At 40.7% G+C, this 19,939-nt stretch overlaps 1 protein-coding gene across 2 annotated transcripts in view; it reads right to left on the reverse strand.

The window, feature by feature from the left end:
* Positions 1–19,939, reverse strand: part of cachd1 (cache domain containing 1) — a 303,436-nt gene that overhangs the window by 35,105 nt on the left and 248,392 nt on the right. For both annotated transcript variants that reach the window (XM_060919931.1, XM_060919930.1), the window contains 6 exons: positions 14,998–15,140; positions 8,014–8,195; positions 7,075–7,185; positions 3,842–3,964; positions 2,627–2,726; positions 568–684 (listed from right to left, as the gene is read on the reverse strand). In XM_060919931.1, the coding sequence (XP_060775914.1) occupies positions 568–684; positions 2,627–2,726; positions 3,842–3,964; positions 7,075–7,185; positions 8,014–8,195; positions 14,998–15,140 (776 nt within the window). The remainder of the gene's footprint in view (positions 1–567; positions 685–2,626; positions 2,727–3,841; positions 3,965–7,074; positions 7,186–8,013; positions 8,196–14,997; positions 15,141–19,939) is intronic.

The raw sequence follows: 19,939 nt of genomic DNA on the forward strand, positions 1-19,939 counted from the left end.
GGAGCCGACTTTACATTTATTTTGTCGCTCCGTTACTGAAATGTTTATTGAATAGAATATCTTTGTTTTTAGTTGAATTCTACACAAAATCACCTTTCATTTGATGTGCAGTATGTGTCTTTTCTTTCCACCGTACTCCTCTCGGAGGTCTGAGGGAAGAGCTTAAAGGGGAAAAAAACGTTACGGAAGATAGATAATTCGGCAAGTCGGCGTTCGACTATATGCCCGCGCGACATTGAAACATGTTGAACCTATTGTAAAGTAAAGCGCATCAACGATCTGTGATCAGAGAATTACTTTGGTGTTTGTATTGGCGTGGTTTTTTTTTTACTTTTCTTTGAAGTAAACTTTAATTTTTTTTGACTGGGCGGCCAAAAATTAAGGCTTGGCGGCGCATTTATGAGTCGGCGGTAATAGCTCTTCTAGCCGTTATGACTCGGCGGGCCGCCGAGTCGTTAACGATAGTGGAGAACACTGCATACTGTTTATCGCTGTGCTGTCATTCTCTGTGACGGCAATGCAAATGAACACAAACGTACGTAAATGGCCAGAAGTGTCTGCACTCACCACGATGCTAGTGTTGAACTTGTAGAAGCGCTGCACTGTGCGATCACTGAAACTGTTACACAGCTTCTTCTTCACAAAGTTTGGGTGGTTGAGGATATCGTTTGCAACCAGGGGCTCCTACAAAAAACATCGACTTTCAAACTTTCTTTGCAAATCACATAGGAAGGGGGGGAGGAAAAAAAACAAACAAACATTTTTTGGGGAGGGGGATGGGGGAGAAACAGAACGGAGCAGTTGTAAACATCTAAACATATACACTACCGTTCAAAAGTTTGGGGTCACCCAGACAATTTTGTGTTTTCCATGAAAAGTCACACTTTTATTTACCGCCATAAGTTGTAAAATGAATAGAAAATTTAGTCAAAACATTTTTCTGGCCATTTTGAGCATTTAATCGACCCCACAAATGTGATGCTCCAGAAACTCAATCTGCTCAAAGGAAGGTCAGTTTTATAGCTTCTCTAAAGAGCTCAACTGTTTTCAGCTGTGCTAACATGATTGTACAAGGGTTTTCTAATCATCCATTAGCCTTCTGAGGCAATGAGCAAACACATTCAGTGCGTTTACATGCACATCCAAATCGAGCTACTGTCGGTAATCGAGCTAAGGGTCCCAGCAGGGGTGCCAGAGAAATCCAATCCTACATGCACACAAGGAAATCGAGCTATTGTGTGAGGTACATTGTGCACCCGAGCCACAGGTGGCGCTACACGCCCCATTGTGTTGGTACACTTCCGGATGTCGTCATGAAGAAGAGCTATTCAAGAGTATAAAGTTATCGCAGTGTTGCCAGATACTGCTGACGTTTTCCAGCCCAAAACATGTTCAAATCCACCAAAATGCACTTCAAACCGCCCAATCTGGCAACACTGGCAGTTCCGTGTTCACAAGTTCCGTGCTCGAGCTGTTAGGCTTGCTCTAACAGACTGTATGGCTACAAACTGTCCTGCGCAGACCACTGTTTTGTAAGACAACTTATTTTGCACAATTGTATATTTTTCTAAAGTCCATTTTTTGCTGACAAAAAAATATTTTTTTTTGGCTTACAATTTAACTTATGTCTTAATAAACACACAAAGTTCAATTGTTTTGTTTTTATTGACATTCTTCAGATGTTGGAGATATATATATATATATATATATATATATATATATATATATATACACACACACACATATATATATATATACACACACACACACACATATATATATATATATATATATATATATATATATATATATATATACATACATACATACACACACACACACACACACACATACACAATGACTTGTTTATGTACACAATTCACAGCTATGCAACAGCTGTACAGATGTATTTGGTGATACAGTAAGTGAGCTAAATTTTAACAGTGCAAACAATGCCACAAAAAGAAAAGATTCATGCCGTTGTCATGATTCGTTGTCATGCCGACCGAGGCTGTTGTGTTTCCCGCTTGTGGTCTCGTCACTCGTCACTTCCGGAAGGGGCAGTGCTGAAGTAAGTAGCTCGACTACGTAGCTCGATAGGATATACATGCACTAAGTAGCTCGGCTACAATCGCATAATCTAGGTCGTGTAGCTCGATTATGAGAAATCAAGTTCGGTTCGATTTCAGCCTAGCTAAGGTGTTTCCATGGCATTTAGAACTTCGATTTCAGTCGAGCAACGGCAGAAATTCGATTTTCTCTATGTGCATGTAAACGCACTGAGTGTACCATTAGAACACTGGAGTGAGAGTTGCTGGAAATGGGCCTCTATACACCTATGGAGATATTGCACCAAAAACCAGACATTTGCAGCTAGAATAGTCATTTACCACATTAGCAATGTATAGAGTGGATTTCTGATTAGTTTAAAGTGATCTTCATTGAAAAGAACAGTGCTTTTCTTTCAAAAATAAGGACATTTCAAAGTGACCCCAAACTTTTGAACGGTAGTGTATGCAATTATCTCCATTTCCAGAGAAAGGAAAAATCTGCATCTAGTAAACTCATCCCACTTTTTTTTTTTTCCCTGCGCAGCCAATGAGAGGAGCAGTGAGAGAACGTGTACCTTGTGTGTGATATGCTGCTGTTCTGCTGGAGCGTGGCCTTTAGGGTCGATCAAGGTGGGGTGGGCCACAAGGTAGCCTCTGTCCTCCATAATAAAACACCTACACACACGCAGTGAGAGAACATCATCATCTGACAGTCAAGAGAAGACACGATATAAGAAAATAAACCCATGCTGTGTGAGTGGATCTAGTACAAAATGTATTTTTATATAAGATTCACGCACTTTATAATCCTGTACACTAGCACGGATCTCGGATTGAACACCGATATATATATATATATACACACACACACACACACACAACACATGGATGGATGGATGGATGGATGGATGAGATTCCATTTCCCATTCATAAAGCTCCGTCGTTCACACAAACAGTGAAAACGGCTTACAACGGCGCATTTTTTTACCAGAGGAGTTATAATAGAGTGTATTGTGAAAACATTAGGCTCAGGGACATACTAAAAGGAAGGAATGCAAGTGTCCAAAGGCCCGGGTGCAAGGGGTGTGATCCACTTTCTTTAGAAAAGCTCAGATCCATGAGGCAGCTCAGAATAGTCCTCACTATTGTGCATGCCACACTGGGCCATTCCACTCAGCTAATCCTGTTTAATGGCTCTGGCACTCAGAACACTGAGAACACTGAGGCCTGACCCCTTCTGAAGTATGAGAAGGCTGAGTAAGGGTGGGGGATACAGAGTACGGAGAAGGGGAGGGGAGTGCACAAACATTTCGGAGGGAAAAAAAAAAAGAGGTAGAGGAAAAAGACGAGACGAGAACGCTGGCACCGAACAGAACAGGATGTGTCTGGAATGCGCTCATAATCAGCTTATCTCCTTTCGTGTTTCTCACCAACTTGCATCTTTCTCTCCTTTAAAACACTGCTCGGGTAATTATTCCTTGGACTTTATCCACTATTTTTCGTGTACTTTTGTTTTCAATCTCTGTTTTTTTTTTTACCTCAGACTCTCAGAACAATTATCCTTCTCTCTCTCTCTCCCCCCCTCCGCATCCACACACACACTTTGCCTCAAAATAAGAGGGTACTGTGTGAATGCTGCTTTTCAAATACAAGCAAATCTGATTAGATTCATATAAAAAGGGAGTTTTAAAGAGCCTCTGGCCATTTCCCTGGAGCTCCCAGAGCTGGATTTTGGCAGTGTGAAAGAAAGAGAAGGAGAGTGATGATGAAAGGGACTGGGACAGGCTTACCGGATTTTATTTCCCCTGTCCTGGTTGCAGATGGGCAGTAGATCCAGCAGGACTTTATAGAAGTAGCGCAGGGTAAAGTCGATGCCCATTACTGCTACTGCATAGCCTGGGGCCATCTGAGAACTAGATGCAAGAAGAAAAAAAAAGAAAGAAAGCAAAGGTGAGAAGGAGAAAGGCATCGAGCATTATACACCTGGGTTAGGAAATCCTGCTTTAATTATTCATTGCTGGAAAAAAAAATAAAAACATACAATATGTACCATTTGAATGGGATAAATATTTTTCTAATTAAACAAAAAAAAAAGCAGACATTGGCTGGCTGCATAACTATTCAATCTCCTGGGGTCAATATTTGGTTGAGAAATTACATCTCCAAGACTTCTGGGACTTTAATATCTGTATCACCTTTACATTACATTACTTTAATGGCATTTAGCAGACGCTGTTATCCAGAGCGACATACCGTACAACATACCCAGAGCAGCCTGGGGAGCAGTTGGGGGTTAGGTGCCTTGCTCAAAGGCACTTCAGCCATTCCTGCTGGTCCAGAATCAAACCAGTGACCTTTTGGTCCCAAAGCTGCTTCTCTAACCATTAGGCCATGGCTTCCCCAAGGCTTCCCCTTTAAACCTTGGAAACTTTATAATTCTGCACAGTGAACCCAGTGCAGAAAGAAGTGTTCACATAACATGGTACTACCATCAGCATGCTTCGCTGTGAGGATAGTGCTCTCGAGATGATTAGCAGTGTTGGGTTTCCATCAAATGTAGTGGAAGAGAAGGGGAAACCTTTATATAATCATTACTTACACATGATAAATACAGTACTAACAATTTCAAACAATTTCATCACATTCCTGTATACACACTCCAACTAGCTTTTAACTTACATGATGGATTAGACTTTTTTCCCCCCCTTTTGGACAGCCAGCAGATCACTCAAGTGCAACGAATGATGCAAAAGCCAAACATTCTGAATCAGACATGAGCGCCAAAGCTGATGTCATATATCTAAACTCCCAAAACCTATTGCTAAAACATTTTCATGATGAATCAGTGAGCAACTGTCAGATTCAATTCTGCATGAGGGACTCTTCCTTCAAGGTTCAATGTTTCTTTATAATCCCCGGAAGGTAATTAGATGCACAGCCAGCAGTTAAAAAAAAAAAAAAAAAAAATCATCAAACAAAAACAAATAAATACAACAATGATGACCTAATTTATTTTTGGCCAAGAAATATCCATTCTGACCTCGTATACCTTTTTATTCTATCCACATTCACTGGATATGAGCAATCACGCGCTTTGATTGGCTACGCTACTACTAGGATATCAGCTCGTATACAGTGAGTAGAGAAAAACAAAATGGTGGAGCGTGTTGCTGAACTAACAGAGGACGAAATAAAAACTACTTGAAAACAAAAAAAAAGCAACAAAATATGGAATAAAAGTATTTGATGGTAAAGACGTATCTTTTTTATTTTTCAAGAATTATTATTATTATAGAATTTTTCGCAAATTGCTTCCGTCATTTCACCGGTTTGTTTACATTCTAAGCGGAAATTATTTTGTCGGACGTTTTGTATTTATTGAATTTGCACAAAATAAAAATGCTCCGCTTTTTAAAATCCAGTGAATGTGGATAGAATAAAACAGTTATTCCACTCAATCTCGTTGTACATGGCTTATAGCCAATTCAGTGCTGTGCGCCTCGTCGGCCAGGCTTTCGTCTAAACGGGGGAACAGGGGCGCTGCGCCCTCTTACTCTCGGCGTGCGCCCCCTTACCGACTCCATGAAAACAACCCAGCAATACTACGTGACAATGTGTCTGATCATCAAATACGTTATAATTGCTCCAAAAATATTCCAATCATAGTAGATACACCGCCAGACGGTGCAAAAACAATCCGAATTGGCGTTTTCCAGACTGAGGCGCCATGTTGTTTAGTTGTTTACTTGTCGCGGCTGCTCTCGCGAGATTTGACATGGGTTACATACAAGGTCAGCTGACTTGTAGAGCGAGATTTCTCTAGACTGAATGACCTTTCACCCACCGGCGCGGGAGCTTTTGACAGAAGTAGTTCGCGAGTTGTTTTTGACGACACTTGGGCATTTAAAGATGTCATCCTGCGGCACGAAGCGGAAGAAAGCCAAAGACTGTCCGGGGCAGAAGAAGATTCGGCCAAATAAAAAAAAAAAAAAAAAAGTGTGTTTCCGGTAACCCGACCAATCGAGAATTTCCGCGTCGAAATTGCCGACCGTAAAGTTTCCTTTGATATTTTAGTGTAAGCGGCGTTAGTTTGTCATAATTTTTTGTTTCAATGCATTCAAGTTGTGAAAGAAACGATAAAAAGTAAAATGTTTCGCCACTTCTATCAGCCCTCCTCCATAAACTGAGCCGAGCCGCCATTTTGAATCCTCATTCAAGGCTGTAATGCAAATTGCTTCCTTTTCAGTATACAAGTGCACTTCCATGGCAGGGAAAAACACTACATTTTGCCGCCTATGTAGTCCCCTATTTATACAAATAGGAGTCATTCAGGATTCAGCCATGTTTTTGCTCGACCCAAGTTCTACAGTAGGCTAGGCGAGGCCGTCTGCTTTTAATGGAAGTAGCCTAGGACGTTATTTTCACGTTATTTCTTGATAAGGTGTTTTCACGTTATTACATGAAAATATCATGAAATATCGCTTCCGTAGATCATAACTCGAACTCTCGCGATATTTTTTTTATTCGTTTAAAGATTTAAAACACTTATTTTATGATGATGTGTGGTATAAAGGATTCTGTGCCAAAATACTATTTTGTAAGATGTTTACTTGTGTTAATTTTTTCGAACAAAATAAAAAAAAATTAAGAAAAAAAAAACAAAAAAAAAAACAACTTTCCTACCTACCGACCTTATTTTAGTATTTCATGTTACCGGAAACACACTATTTTTATTTTTTTGGCCTTACTTCTTTCTTTTTCAATGTTGACAATTTGTTACAATTTCCCTCTCAGATAGCCTCAGAATGTCCCATTGGAGCATTTTTCAAAGGCTTTGCACGGCTGGGGGGGGGGAGAGACCACAACCGGCACCATCCCCCCCCCGCTTCGCTCCCTCGCCATGGTGAGCACCCTCATACTAAATTTTTCTAGAAAAAACCCTGTCGTCAGCTATCAGCTCATGTACGACTCGATTTCGTGGAATAACTGTTAAATATTCTCTATAAATAATGCAGTTCCTGACCTTGAGGCATGGATGGTGTGACTGATGGTGACCACGTAGCCGGCTCCACCAACATCCAGGTACGGTCCAGTGAAAGTGATCAGTCCAGGATTGGCCACAGCATGCAGATACCTATAACCACAGAAGGGTCAAATGTGAAACCAGTTTATTAAAATTAATGACGTCCGTACTCCCTTCGGTTACCTCATCGTGATGTTTAAGATAGCTTTGAGCTGTACCTTTTACTCATTATATTAATGCCAGACAGGGTTGAATCTACACTACCGTTCAAAAGTTTGGGGTCACCTAGACAATTTTGTGTTTTCCATGAAAAGTCACACTTTTATTTCCCACCATAAGTTGTAAAATGAATAGAAAATATAGTCGAGACATTTTTCTGGCCATTTTGAGCATTTAATTGACCCCACAAATGTGATGCTCCAGAAACTCAATCTGCTCAAAGGAAGGTCAGTTTTATAGCTTCTCTAAAGAGCTCAACTGTTTTCAGCTGTGCTAACATGATTGTACAAGGGTTTTCTAATCATCCATTAGCCTTCTGAGGCAATGAGCAAACACATTGTACCATTAGAACACTGGAGTGAGAGTTGCTGGAAATGGGCCTCTATACACCTATGGAGATATTGCACCAAAAACCAGACATTTGCAGCTAGAATAGTCATTTACCACATTAGCAATGTATAGAGTGGATTTCTGATTAGTTTAAAGTGATCTTCATTGAAAAGAACAGTGCTTTTCTTTCAAAAATAAGGACATTTCAAAGTGACCCCAAACTTTTGAACGGTAGTGTAGATAATAAAATTGTGTGAAACTAAAAACCTCTGCATAGAAAACAGCATTAAGAAGAGCAGTGCACAGAGTCCAATACTCTTTAGGGAGTCTGGAAGGCTTTTGGTGTTGTGTTAGAGCATGAAGACCTGTGCCCTCAGGCCCTAATCTCACCATTGTCTCCTGGTGGGGTCAAAGGCTTTGTCCATCAGCGAGCCGGGGTAAATCCGCAGCACCCCATTGGGCGTTGCTATGTAACGGCGCACAATGTAGCAGTTCAAGCTGCTCAGCTCCATGAGACTCAGCCATTCGTCTGTCACGTGACTGGTTGCCATCACATCGTTCCTGACAGATGACTACGGAAGAAGGAAAAAAAAAAGAAAGAAGATACTGAGAGTTGGGTTCCACCAGGGTTCTATAAAATCTGTTCAATTACTGAAAGAAAGAGAAGAAACCGAGAAAGGAGGTCAAAGTGTGGATGTGAAATTGAGGTGTCCAGGCCTGAATTTAGAGCACATTATTGGTGTGTTAGTACAGAGTTACTACTGCACCCTTTATGTGACTGAAATTCACCACAACTGGTGGATTTGTGTTTCATGCTGAACAAAACTAATGAACCTCCACACAGGCTTTAATGACCTCATCGTTTGTATTGCAGTGCAAAAGATCCAAAATTGAGGAGGCGCTAACTTGTTTTTTTTTTTTTTTTAACTCTCTATTATTTCATCACAAGATAAAATATACATATCTTATGTTACAAAATATAATATAACTACAATAAAAATATGAATACAATGTACTGTATTTCAAATAATACAATTAAAAGTAGAAAATTAATATCTTATAGTGCAAGGTCATATCTAAAAATTACACGATTTATATAAAAGACTTCTTAAAACGATCAGTGTTAAGTTTTGGGCGGCAGCTAAAGTTCTTTCTACAATTGTACTCTATTCTCTTTTTCTTCGGCTTAGAGGGTGTTGGCTTAAATACATTTCTTTCTTAAAAATTCTCTTGTCCTGCCTTTCTAATAATTCATGCAGATTAAAAGCTCTTGATGTATGTTTACGTTTATAGCATCTGTCCAAGAAACATTGTGCAGTTGTTAATTCCGCATTGGATGCTCCATAAATAGGAAGGCCATCAAGGACGCGTTATCCTAATGGGCTTCATGGGCAGCTGCCCAGGGCCTCGGCCACTAGGGGGCCTCGGAGGTAGCGAGATCGGAAAATATGAAACGATATTTTCAGAAGTTTTGATCATATTGATAACATTTTTGATGCATTTCGCCACCCGTAAGGAAGCCCATCTTGTCCCGTCGCATAAATCACCCGTCATTGTCAATATGATCACCGTCCGCCATGTCTTCACACGCTACGCCAGCTTGAGTTCAATGATTTAATTAATGACTTCGCTTTCCAGAAAAGTAGGAACGTGCCCTTGTACCCATGGCTGTCAAACTGAATGCGCAAAGCTGTGTGCCACTGCTGTTTGGGACATTACGTGTGTGAAAGGATGAAATGTTTCACATAGCCTAACATTTTGAGATTTATTTCTGAGAAGCAAGATATTTTTCTTTCTTTGTTATCGCTCTTTGTTTTCACAAGTTAAAAGTCGCCTGGATTCCAAAATGAAAACGAACGGTTATATACCAAATGAATGTTCTTGTTCTGAATACTAAAGAAACTGTTGTAGGCCGAGGTTATGTTCTTGACATGTTCATTGACTCACTCATTCAAAGGCTTCTTGAGGCTAAACTTTAGTTAACCAGACTTGTTAACCGTGATGTCTGATGGATTTTTTCACCATGCAATTGCCTATTTCACCATTGCTTTTTCTCGATTAAATAGGTGTTGATGGATATAAAGTTTTATCGTTCAATAGTATTTCTAATTGTGCCACTGTCATTATTTAAGTTTCTGTGTCTAGTTAGACAGGCACGTCTGAGGGGGTGAATTTGCTGAGCGCAGTTGACAACAGGCGGGGGTGGGGCCTCGGGGGGGTGTCTGCCCAGGGCCTCGGCAAGGGTTAACGCTAGCCTGGGCCCGCCCATCCTAAGTGTGACGCAACACGAGGGCCTGTTGCGAGCTTAGTCTGGCAAGGCAAGCTATCTCCAGCTCTTCCAAGCTCCCGAAAAATCGGGAGCCAATCAACTTTGAGCATCTCCAACGGCCCTGGGTAGAGGCGTGTTCAAGGCAGTGACGTAGTAGAACTGCGACCGGAAGCCATAGATTGTTTACAGAATCTAAAGCGCTAAAGCGGAAGCGCTTCATTCACTAGAAACATTACGAACATGGAGCAGCGGCAAGCCTTTGACACAGCGGTAGATGCTGTATTGAAAGCATTCAACGGGAAGTTCTCATTGAAAACGGAGCAAAGAGCAGCCCTGCAGGTATTTATCTTCTTCCTGTTACTCAAGCAGTTTCCATCGCGTCACATACGTCAGAGGAAAGAGTGATGTGATTGGTTTAAGCTTCGTCACAGCCTTTTATGGCTTTGACCAGTAGCAAACTGAGGCATTTCAGGGAGGCGGGTCAACCACGCCTTTGGGAAACGGTTGGGCTTAATATCTTTGCCAGACCAAATGCTTGCAGAGCTTTGAAGTCGCGTTAGCCAGACTAGGTTAATGCGGCCCTGAAGGCCGTAAGTGATATTGGGAAGGACGATACTAGTGAAAAGGTGATCAATCTCTAACTGATTATATCCTTCCTTACGTAATGATCTTAAGATAAAAAGGCACTTGTTGGCCTTAACAAGCTTTTCATGAATATGAATATCAAATCTACTATTAGCTTGAAACGTTACACCCAAGATGGAAAGCTCACTGGTCTGCGGTATACCTGATACCATTGGGAATTCCTCCGTACAACCTCTCTTCCGAAAAATCAATTCCTTACACTTAGTCGGGTTGCTCGACATACTATTATAACTAGACCACTCCTGAAACTGATTCATATTAAGGCCTCAGAATTGTCTCTACCTTTCCACACAGGTGATACAATACTGGTATCGTCTGCGTATTTAAATAATACAGGCTTACTATCTATGCTTATCTCCAGATCATTGAGAAAAATTCTGAACAAATGCGGGCCACTAACGCTACCTTGCGTGGTCCCCTTATTAATGTCTTTCCATTTTCCCACAAAATCATTGTAAACGATTTTTACAACTTTAGTAGGGTGAAGCCGTGAGATTTTATATCATACTTTCCAACTTGACTATAAAATACGCGACAAAAAGAGACAGTGGTACACACTCAGGTCACGAGGCTGGATTAGTCAAGTTTATTTGTATAGCGCTTTTAACAATAAACATTGTCGCAAAGCAGCTTTACAGAATTTGAACGACTTAAAAATTAAAATATGAGCTAATTTTATCCCTAATCTATCCCCAATGAGCAAGTCTGTGGCGACGGTGGCAAGGAAAAACTCCCTCAGACGACATGAGGAAGAAACCTTGAGAGGAACCAGACTCAAAAGGGAACCCATCCTCATTTGGGTGATAAACAACATGACTATAACATTAACAGTGCTGTACTTTTTATGGTTGCTAAGTTAGCTAGCAAACATCTCAGAGGCTGGTAAGCAAAACAGACTGAATGCAAAACCTGATGTACTTACTTTTATTTCCCCGATTTAATTTAGAAAAGCTGGATTATATTCATAAATACAGTGAAACCAGACAGCTGAGACGCTACATATAGTTAAGGGTTGTTTTACAATCAGGGTACAAAGTTTGTGTCACAGGGGACCAAAATTCAAATTGATTCAAACTGGTTCTTGTACCAGTTTTTAAGTGAAGGACAAGTTAAAGAACAGATTTCAGGTAATTTTTTGACGCATGTGTATGGTAGTTTTGTGTAATCTGCTATAAGATGGGAGAAACAAATGAAGTGATTCTCGGAGAGGACATTTTTTTTTGACAATTCAGAATCCACTACTTCCATAGTGCTTTTAAATATAAGGCTGTAAGCTTTGTGTTAGTTGTCTCTAATATTTATGTCCCAATATCTTGACCACATTTTAGGATGAAAATAATCATTTTAGATATGTTATTTTATATTGAAAAATTAGCTGTCTCGGAGAGGACATTTTTTTGACACAGTTACATACTAATTTGATCAAAATAGTCTGAAAACTTACTGGCATTCAACATTAAAACCTAACTATGTTTCCAATGATATGGAACCAAATATTTGTTTTATGGTATAAAGCAGGCATCACCAAATGGCGGACCTCGGTCCGGATCCGGACCCAGTGATGGTTCTGTCCGGACCCGTGACCAATGGTAAATTCACGAGATTAAGTAATTTTCATGAAGCATTATTTTGGACGGTCGTGGCTATTGACAGCGGGCGCTGCTACTCCAGTTAATATGACAATAGCTTCACTCAGTTGAGCCAATAAAATCGTTAGTTTACCCAGCGCACCACAGCAAAGCAACAAGCAGAGAGGAAGAGAGTTCAGTTCAGAGACAACCGACCGAGACAACATGGCTTGCTCCAAAAGGCGGCGGAAAGTAGACAAGGAAAATCGTTGTTTTAAAGATGAATGGACGGAGAAATATATGTTCATTCTTCCGGTGAGCAGTTCAAAACCAGTGTGCCTCATATGCTCCGAAAACATGGCATTAATTAAAAGTGGCAACGTGAAGCGCCACTACGAAACGAAGCACAGCTCTTTTGAGCAAAGTTCTCCCCTGAAGTCCGAGCTGAGGGCACGCAAAATAACCCAACTGCAAGCACAGTATGACAGGTCTACCCGACTCATCACACATACATTTACAGCCCAGCAACGTGCAAACGAATGTTCCTTAAAAGTAGCGTGGATTTTGGGGCAACATAAACACATTGGAGTGTGTTCCCTGGTCTAACCAAAGGAGCACTGCACACCTTGACTATGTTTGGATCGACTTACAGCTGTGAGGCAGCTTTTTCCACTATGAACATTGTCAAAACCAAGTACCGTTCTAGGCTCAACAATGAACACCTACATATCTGCATGAGAATGGCACTAACTCCATTCCAACCAAGATTTAAATTACTGGCAGGTCAGCCACATGCCCGTTTTTCTCATTAAGAAGAGTAAAAGAAGAATTAAAAGAGAAAAGTTCAAAGAAAAAATGTTCTGTTTGCATTTCCCCCCCAAAAAGCCACTTGTTTTCTGAAGATGTGGACTTTTTTTTTCTTGAAAAGTAGGCCCTCATTTTTTTAGGCTGGGACCTCCTTATTTTAAAGGAACAGTCCACCGTACTTCCATAATGAAATATGCTCTTATCTGAATTGAGACGAGCTGCTCCGTACCTCTCCGAGCTTTGCGCGACCTCCCAGTCAGTCAGACGCAGTCAGACGCGCTGTCACTCCTGTTAGCAATGTAGCTAGGCTCAGTATGGCCAACGGTATTTTTTGGGGCTGTAGTTAGATGCGACCAAACTCTTCCGCGTTTTTCCTGTTTACATAGGTTTATATGACCAGTGATATGAAACAAGTTCAGTTACACAAATTGAAACGTAGCGATTTTCTATGCTATGGAAAGTCCGCACTATAATGACAGGCGTACTAACACCTTCTGCGCGCTTCGGCAGCGCATTGATATCTGAGCTCCGCATCAATGCGCTGCCGAAGCACGCAGAAGGTGTTAGTACGCCTGTCATTATAGTGCGGACTTTCCATAGCATAGAAAATCGCTACGTTTCAATTTGTGTAACTGAACTTGTTTCATATCACTGGTCATATAAACCTATGTAAACAGGAAAAACGCGGAAGAGTTTGGTCGCATCTAACTACAGCCCCAAAAAATACCATTGGCCATACTGAGCCTAGCTACATTGCTAACAGGAGTGACAGCGCGTCTGACTGCGTCTGACTGACTGGGAGGTCGCGCAAAGCTCGGAGAGGTACGGAGCAGCTCGTCTCAATTCACATAAGAGCATATTTCATTATGGAAGTACGGTGGACTGTTCCTTTAAGAACAAAGAAGAGAAAATGTGAAGTCACCGCTCTGTTTGCACTTTTTAGTTAATGTTTTCTGAGTTGACTTTTTTACTTGAAGTGTAGGCCTTCAATTCTTCAGGTTGGGACCTCTTTAATTTAAGAGAAAAAGGAGTTATTCCACTCTGTTTGCACTTTTTTATTTATTTTATTCTGAGGTTTCTGTTTTCTTTAATCTGAAATAAAGGCCTTGAATTTATTTTCCTGGGACGACTTTTATTTATGGTAAAAGAGATAGTTGTGCACTCAGTTCATTTCCTGCATTGGAAATGAACAATAAATATTGTTGAAACCATATGAAAATGTGGACATACAGTAGGGGAAGGCTATAAGACACAAGCTGGACTTCGGTTCGGACCTTCTACTTGGACAAAATTTAATAACTGGACCTCAGTGACTTTTAATTGAAGACCCCTGGTATAAAGAATGATTTAAGTGCATCCCTTTTGGAGCTACCTGTGGTCAAAAAAGCACTTTTTCTAAATGACACGAGTAATTTTGCTAAATATGACATATATTGCCATACATTCACCAAAAATAACGTTATCACCAATTTTTTTTTTTTTTGCATGGTAAATAGAGCCATCACAGGGCTACAATAAACAACCAAGTTTATTTAGTCAAGCCTTTTGATATTGAAGATAATAAGTGTTAAATGTGATTTTTAGCTGGCGCACCCTGATTGTAAAACAACCCTTAAATTGCTAACTCTACCAAGAGGACTTTTTCGGTTGCCAAAGTTCCAGGGACACACCTATTTCACAAATTTCTAGAGTGTATTCATCTTCTGGCTTAAATTTGACTGTGTAACTCAGGCACTGTGTGCGTGTGTGTTTCCTCAGGCCTGGGTTGGCTATGAGGCGTGTATCATCACGCTTTAGTGTTTGTAAAGCAAGCTATTATTTCAATCGTAAAAAGCAGCCACATTCCATCCGTCATGCAAACATATAAATACAGTCCCAAACAACCTCATATGATCCTTCCTTCAGTCCATCTCACAAACTTTTTGTGTGCGTTTGTGTCCCTTCAGGCCTGGTTTTGGTAATGAAGTTTGTTTTGTCACACAGGAGGCGGTGACGTGTAACTAAGAACGCACGTGTGTGTGTGTCCCTTCAGGCTCGGGTTGGCGCCGAGGTGCGTGTCACTCAGGAGGTAGTGCGTATATGTACCTTCAGGCCGGGGTTGGCTATGAGGCGTGTGTTATCACTCAGATAGGCTGTGTAGTGCTCCACCATGCGCTTGGTCTCTGGCTGACTCAGGTGCTCGTAAGGAGAGGAGAAACTCCCAGCTGATAACATGACAGTCGGGCTCTCTGTGGAGAAAGATACGTTTTAATAGGCTTAAACAGAGCGATGTAATCATTCATGCACAGCCATGATATTCACTAATGCGAACTCAGATTATATTATTTCAATAAATGTGCAAATCTGACCTGGAACTTCCCGTCTTATTACTTTATGCTGTAAAAATGCAGAGCACTTTGATTTAGTGCTTTCCTCTGTTGGTTTTGCATTTTATTATAAGCTTGTTAAAATAACTTGACAACCCCATTTTGAACTGCTCTGGGAAAAGAACAGTACAATCATCACATCTGCACAATAACTAACATTGCTGAGGCAAATTCATAAGTTTAATAGGGGGCGAAAAACACAAGCAAGGCCAAACTACGCAAACCAGAAATGGTGAAAAGGCCGATGTAGAACAGAAAAGGACCTTTTCTCTGTCAGCTATGTCACTTATAAAGAAAACCAAAGTTATTTTTAGATATTATTAGCCTGTTATTTAACTTTAATTTTAGTATGTTAAGTTGATCAACTTGTATTTTTATGAACGTATGCTTTGTATAAAACACTGTGCACTAATAAAATGGTTTAAAATTCTTTTAAGACAGACTGAAAAAAGCTGGGAATAAACGGCCAATCTCTGGTCTGTTTTTTTCGCGGTGTTTTTTCGCCCCAGAATTCTGCAGGTGGCACGAGGGCATTGGTCTCGAGAAGTTGACCGTTCCAGCTGGGGGAACCTTTACAATTCTTAAGAAGATTCTTTTTCTACAACAGCATCAAATCACAAGTTCATACAAATACAGCAGTCATAATGTCATCGTTTCTATAGTAACAGCTTGTTCATGATAACTTGGATGGCAAACACTCCACATCATCTAAAAATGATTTTACCCTCTGGGGTGGACAGCTTTGCCGGCAAAGCTCGGAAGGTTTAGAATGAGTAGGTCATGTATTTACATAAATATCCCATATATTTAGATAAACACCCACTGTAAACAGGATAAAATCTGTCAGCCAAAGTTTAGGCTATCTGGAGGTAAAACCTGTTTAGGCTATCTGGTGGTAAAACGCAGATTTGCAAGATAGTGCTTCGGATGATTCAGGACAACGATTCAATTTCAGAATAGTGATTCAATTTCAGTGGTTTATCGGATCTTGAGAACCCCAACACTGATGAGCGGCGCCGTTTTGAACTTTGACTCGATCCAGCAGAAGATCAACTTAAGTGTAAATATTTCTTCTATTTATATTGAGTAGATCAGTTGATATGCGTGCGCTGTAGTCCATACACAGGAAAAATGACTGAGCAATTTCCCAGAGTTAAAAGTATTTTCTTCAAAAATAGTTAATTTTGCTCTATTTTGAGTTTAGAGTTTTAAATTTGGAGTTGGAGCAAAATTACAGACAGTAATTGTGGAATAGAGTTGTTTGTGGCTCTGAACTGAGTAAAATAGTACAAGAGTTAATTTCAAGACACACTGAAGAGTAACATTTTTTAAAAAAATAACAGATAAATGACGATGTTGTAAAAAGCAGTTTTAGAACCGTGTTGGAATGTGTGAAAAAACAAAACAAAACATGACCTTACCCATTGTGACGAACCATTTTGATCACTTGACCTGATGGGATTAAGAGTTGGCAGTGGGAAGGGTTTTCACTCATCTCACTGAATGGAATGGAAATTTTTACTCTTCTCATTGAATACCCCTCTCACTGCCAACCCTTTATCCCAAAACAATAGGACATACATTTTTTGATGGCCGGTTAATTGTCCAAATCAATGGAGCAGATTTAAGTTTTTGTGCTTGACATGTTCCTAAGGCCCTGTCCACACGGCAACGGAGTCAGGTGAATCTGATAAAATTGTTTATCGTTTCGGCCTGGCGTCCACACGGCACCGGCGTTTTGGGTGCCCCAAAACAAAATCTTTTGAGAACGGGTTCCAGAGTGAAAAAATCTGGCAACGGCGCCGTTGTGAAGTTGTCTGGATGAGTAGAACGGATTTGTTTACGATGAGAGATGAGATGACGTCACAACCACATGACTGTCAGCGCTTCACGCCGGGTAGAAGTGTAACGAACTCAATGTGAGTTGTCAACAAATCCTATAACTTGGTTCATGAAGCGCGCTTACAAAATATTTTCACTGTGAATATTTATTGTGTAATGGTGCAAAGTGAGAGAGAGAGAGAGAGAGAGAGAGAGTGAGAGAATAGCCCTTAGGGCAGAGTCTTTAGTCCAAACACTGCGGAAGTACTGAGTAGATAACCAAACCGCGCACCGCCCGTGCGCTTTCCAAAAACAAAAACAATCCCGCCAGCAAAAATAGGAAAAAAAAGGAGCGATCTCACCTCTTCAGATGTTGGTTTAAGTCCGACAATACATTCCTCAAAAAGGGCGTAGAAGAACAAAGTAATCCATCAATGTGTAGCATTCAATTTATTCCGGACCATTAAAGAATTCTGGAGGATCTCAGAATGTTGGCGTACCGGCTTCCATCTACCCCCGTTCATTCCTCTCTCTCTCCATCTACCCCCGTTCATTCCTCTTTCCGCGTCTCCATTCAAAAAACAAGCACGTGATTTAAAGGGACTATATCCATAGGATAGGGAGTGAGAAGGTGTGTGCGTGTGACAGTGACAGGGAAGAACCTAGGCTCATGCTCGCCCTGAATTTCTCTTAAAGTGAAGGCAGAAGAACGTTCAGCGCCTGGCCAGGCTTTCTATGTATTAATTTACATAGACGTTTTAATATGAAATATAAATAAGTGTCTTAGACAATAGATACTATTTTATGCTACTGACTAATAATCAAAACTTTATGTGGTTGATGCTACAGAAGAAGGGGTTTATGCGCATGCATCTACTACTTCTATTGTTCTGGTGTCTCCGATGGGACCGTCTTACAGCACACGTAGAGGTGTGGCATGTGTATTGCATCGTTTTCAGCAAGCGTTGCGTTGCCATATGAACCTGATATTTTACTGATCCGTTGCCCATGTGGACGTGATATTTAAAAAAAAAAAAAAAAATCTCGTTGCCGTTGTCGTGTGGATGTAGCCTAAGACTGAACAGAATCACCTCAAATGACCAAAACGGTTCGTCACAATGAGTAAGGTCATATTTTCTTTCACACATTCCAACACAGACCTAAAACTGCTTTTTACAACATCTTCATTTATCCATTTTTTTTTAAAGTACAATCATGACATACAGACTACACAGATATTATTGTAGCTGAACTTGTGCTGAATACAAAAAAAAGTCATATGACCTTGAAAATACTGCTTAGATTTGTTGAAACTGACAACAAAAATCAGAGCATAATAAAATCATTAGTGCCAGAAAATACCCTCAGACCCCAGAGGGTTTAAAAACATTAAATCATCGATACAATAAAAGTTTCTCTCAGGAGTTTAACATTTATGGAAGGAGTCTCCAGCATCAGTACTTGGTCTTTAAGGTTTCCACCACAAAAAAAAAAGTCTTAACTTCAAGAAAGAGAAAAAAAATAGAGGCTGCGGACATAACTGTTTATAGCTGCTATAACGTAAACGATGACTTGTTTCGCTGATGTTCCACAACATTAAATGTAACTTTAAATGGATAAAAGTCATGATGTTTCATTCTTTAAGAAATAAAAATGGTAATTGTTGACAAATTGCAATTGGTATAAGATGAAGAAAAACACTTTTGGGACATGGGTGGCACGGTGGTGTAGTGGTTAGCACTGTCGCCTCACAGCAAGAAGGTTCTGAGTTCGAGCCCAGTGGCCAATGAGGGCCTTTCTGTGCGGAGGTTGCATGTTCTCCGAGTGTCCAGGTGCTCTGGTTTCTCCCACAGTCCAAAGACATGCAGGTTAGGTTAACTGGTGACTCTAAATTGAGCGTAGGTGTGAATGTGAGTGTGAATGGTTGTCTGTGTCTATGTGTCAGCCCTGTGATGACCTGGCGACTTGTCCAGGGTGTACCCCGCCTTTCGCCCGTAGTCAGCTGGGATAGGCTCCAGCTTGCCTGCGACCCTGCACAGGATAAGCGGCTAGAGATAATGGATGGATGGACTGACTTTTGGGACATGCTTTTATCAGACAATAATCACCCTTGGGGTGATAATTGATCACACCACCCTGTGGTTGATTATTTTTCCTAATATACCATGTACTGACTAGCCTGGGAAATCCCATGCTGCTTTGCACAATCGTTCCGATCTGAAAAGACAGCATGGAAACTATGGTCTAAAGGCTCGCCTGAGTTAGGGAGCCAATCAGAGAGTGGGGAGGGGTGGAAAGACAGTGACGCGTACTACTCGACAAACGGAAGCTTGTAGTTTATTTGGGACTGTTTACGGATCACATTTAACATGGCGGCGAGCGATACGAACCAAACTTTCGATCAAGCTTTAGACACTGTTCTGAATAGTTTAGAGCGAAAGTTTGTTTTAAAAAAAGAACAATGTTTGGCGTTTCAGTCTTTCTTCACCTCTTCGTCGCTCTAACTACGTCACCGGGTACAACTGCCATGATTGGCCATGGGCTACGTATACGCCAAATGATAGGCATTCGCAACGTCCAATAAACGGCTGTTGAAAATCGTAAACCACACCTCCCCTACGAGAAATTCAACAGGCGGATTCCAGACCATATTTCACTTGTGATATGGTCTGGTGTTAACCAGACTATGTCCTGACATGACTAGTGATTTGTTTGTCCAAAAATAGTGCTGTGACAGTGTTGCATGACCCATTTGCATAATGACAGTCAGCTATTTTAATCGTTCTACACAACTAAATTATCATCAAGACTATACGAGCCTCGACTCTACACCCTTTTCA

This window comes from Neoarius graeffei, chromosome 4, assembly GCF_027579695.1.
Source record: "Neoarius graeffei isolate fNeoGra1 chromosome 4, fNeoGra1.pri, whole genome shotgun sequence".
Taxonomy (NCBI): domain Eukaryota; kingdom Metazoa; phylum Chordata; class Actinopteri; order Siluriformes; family Ariidae; genus Neoarius; species Neoarius graeffei.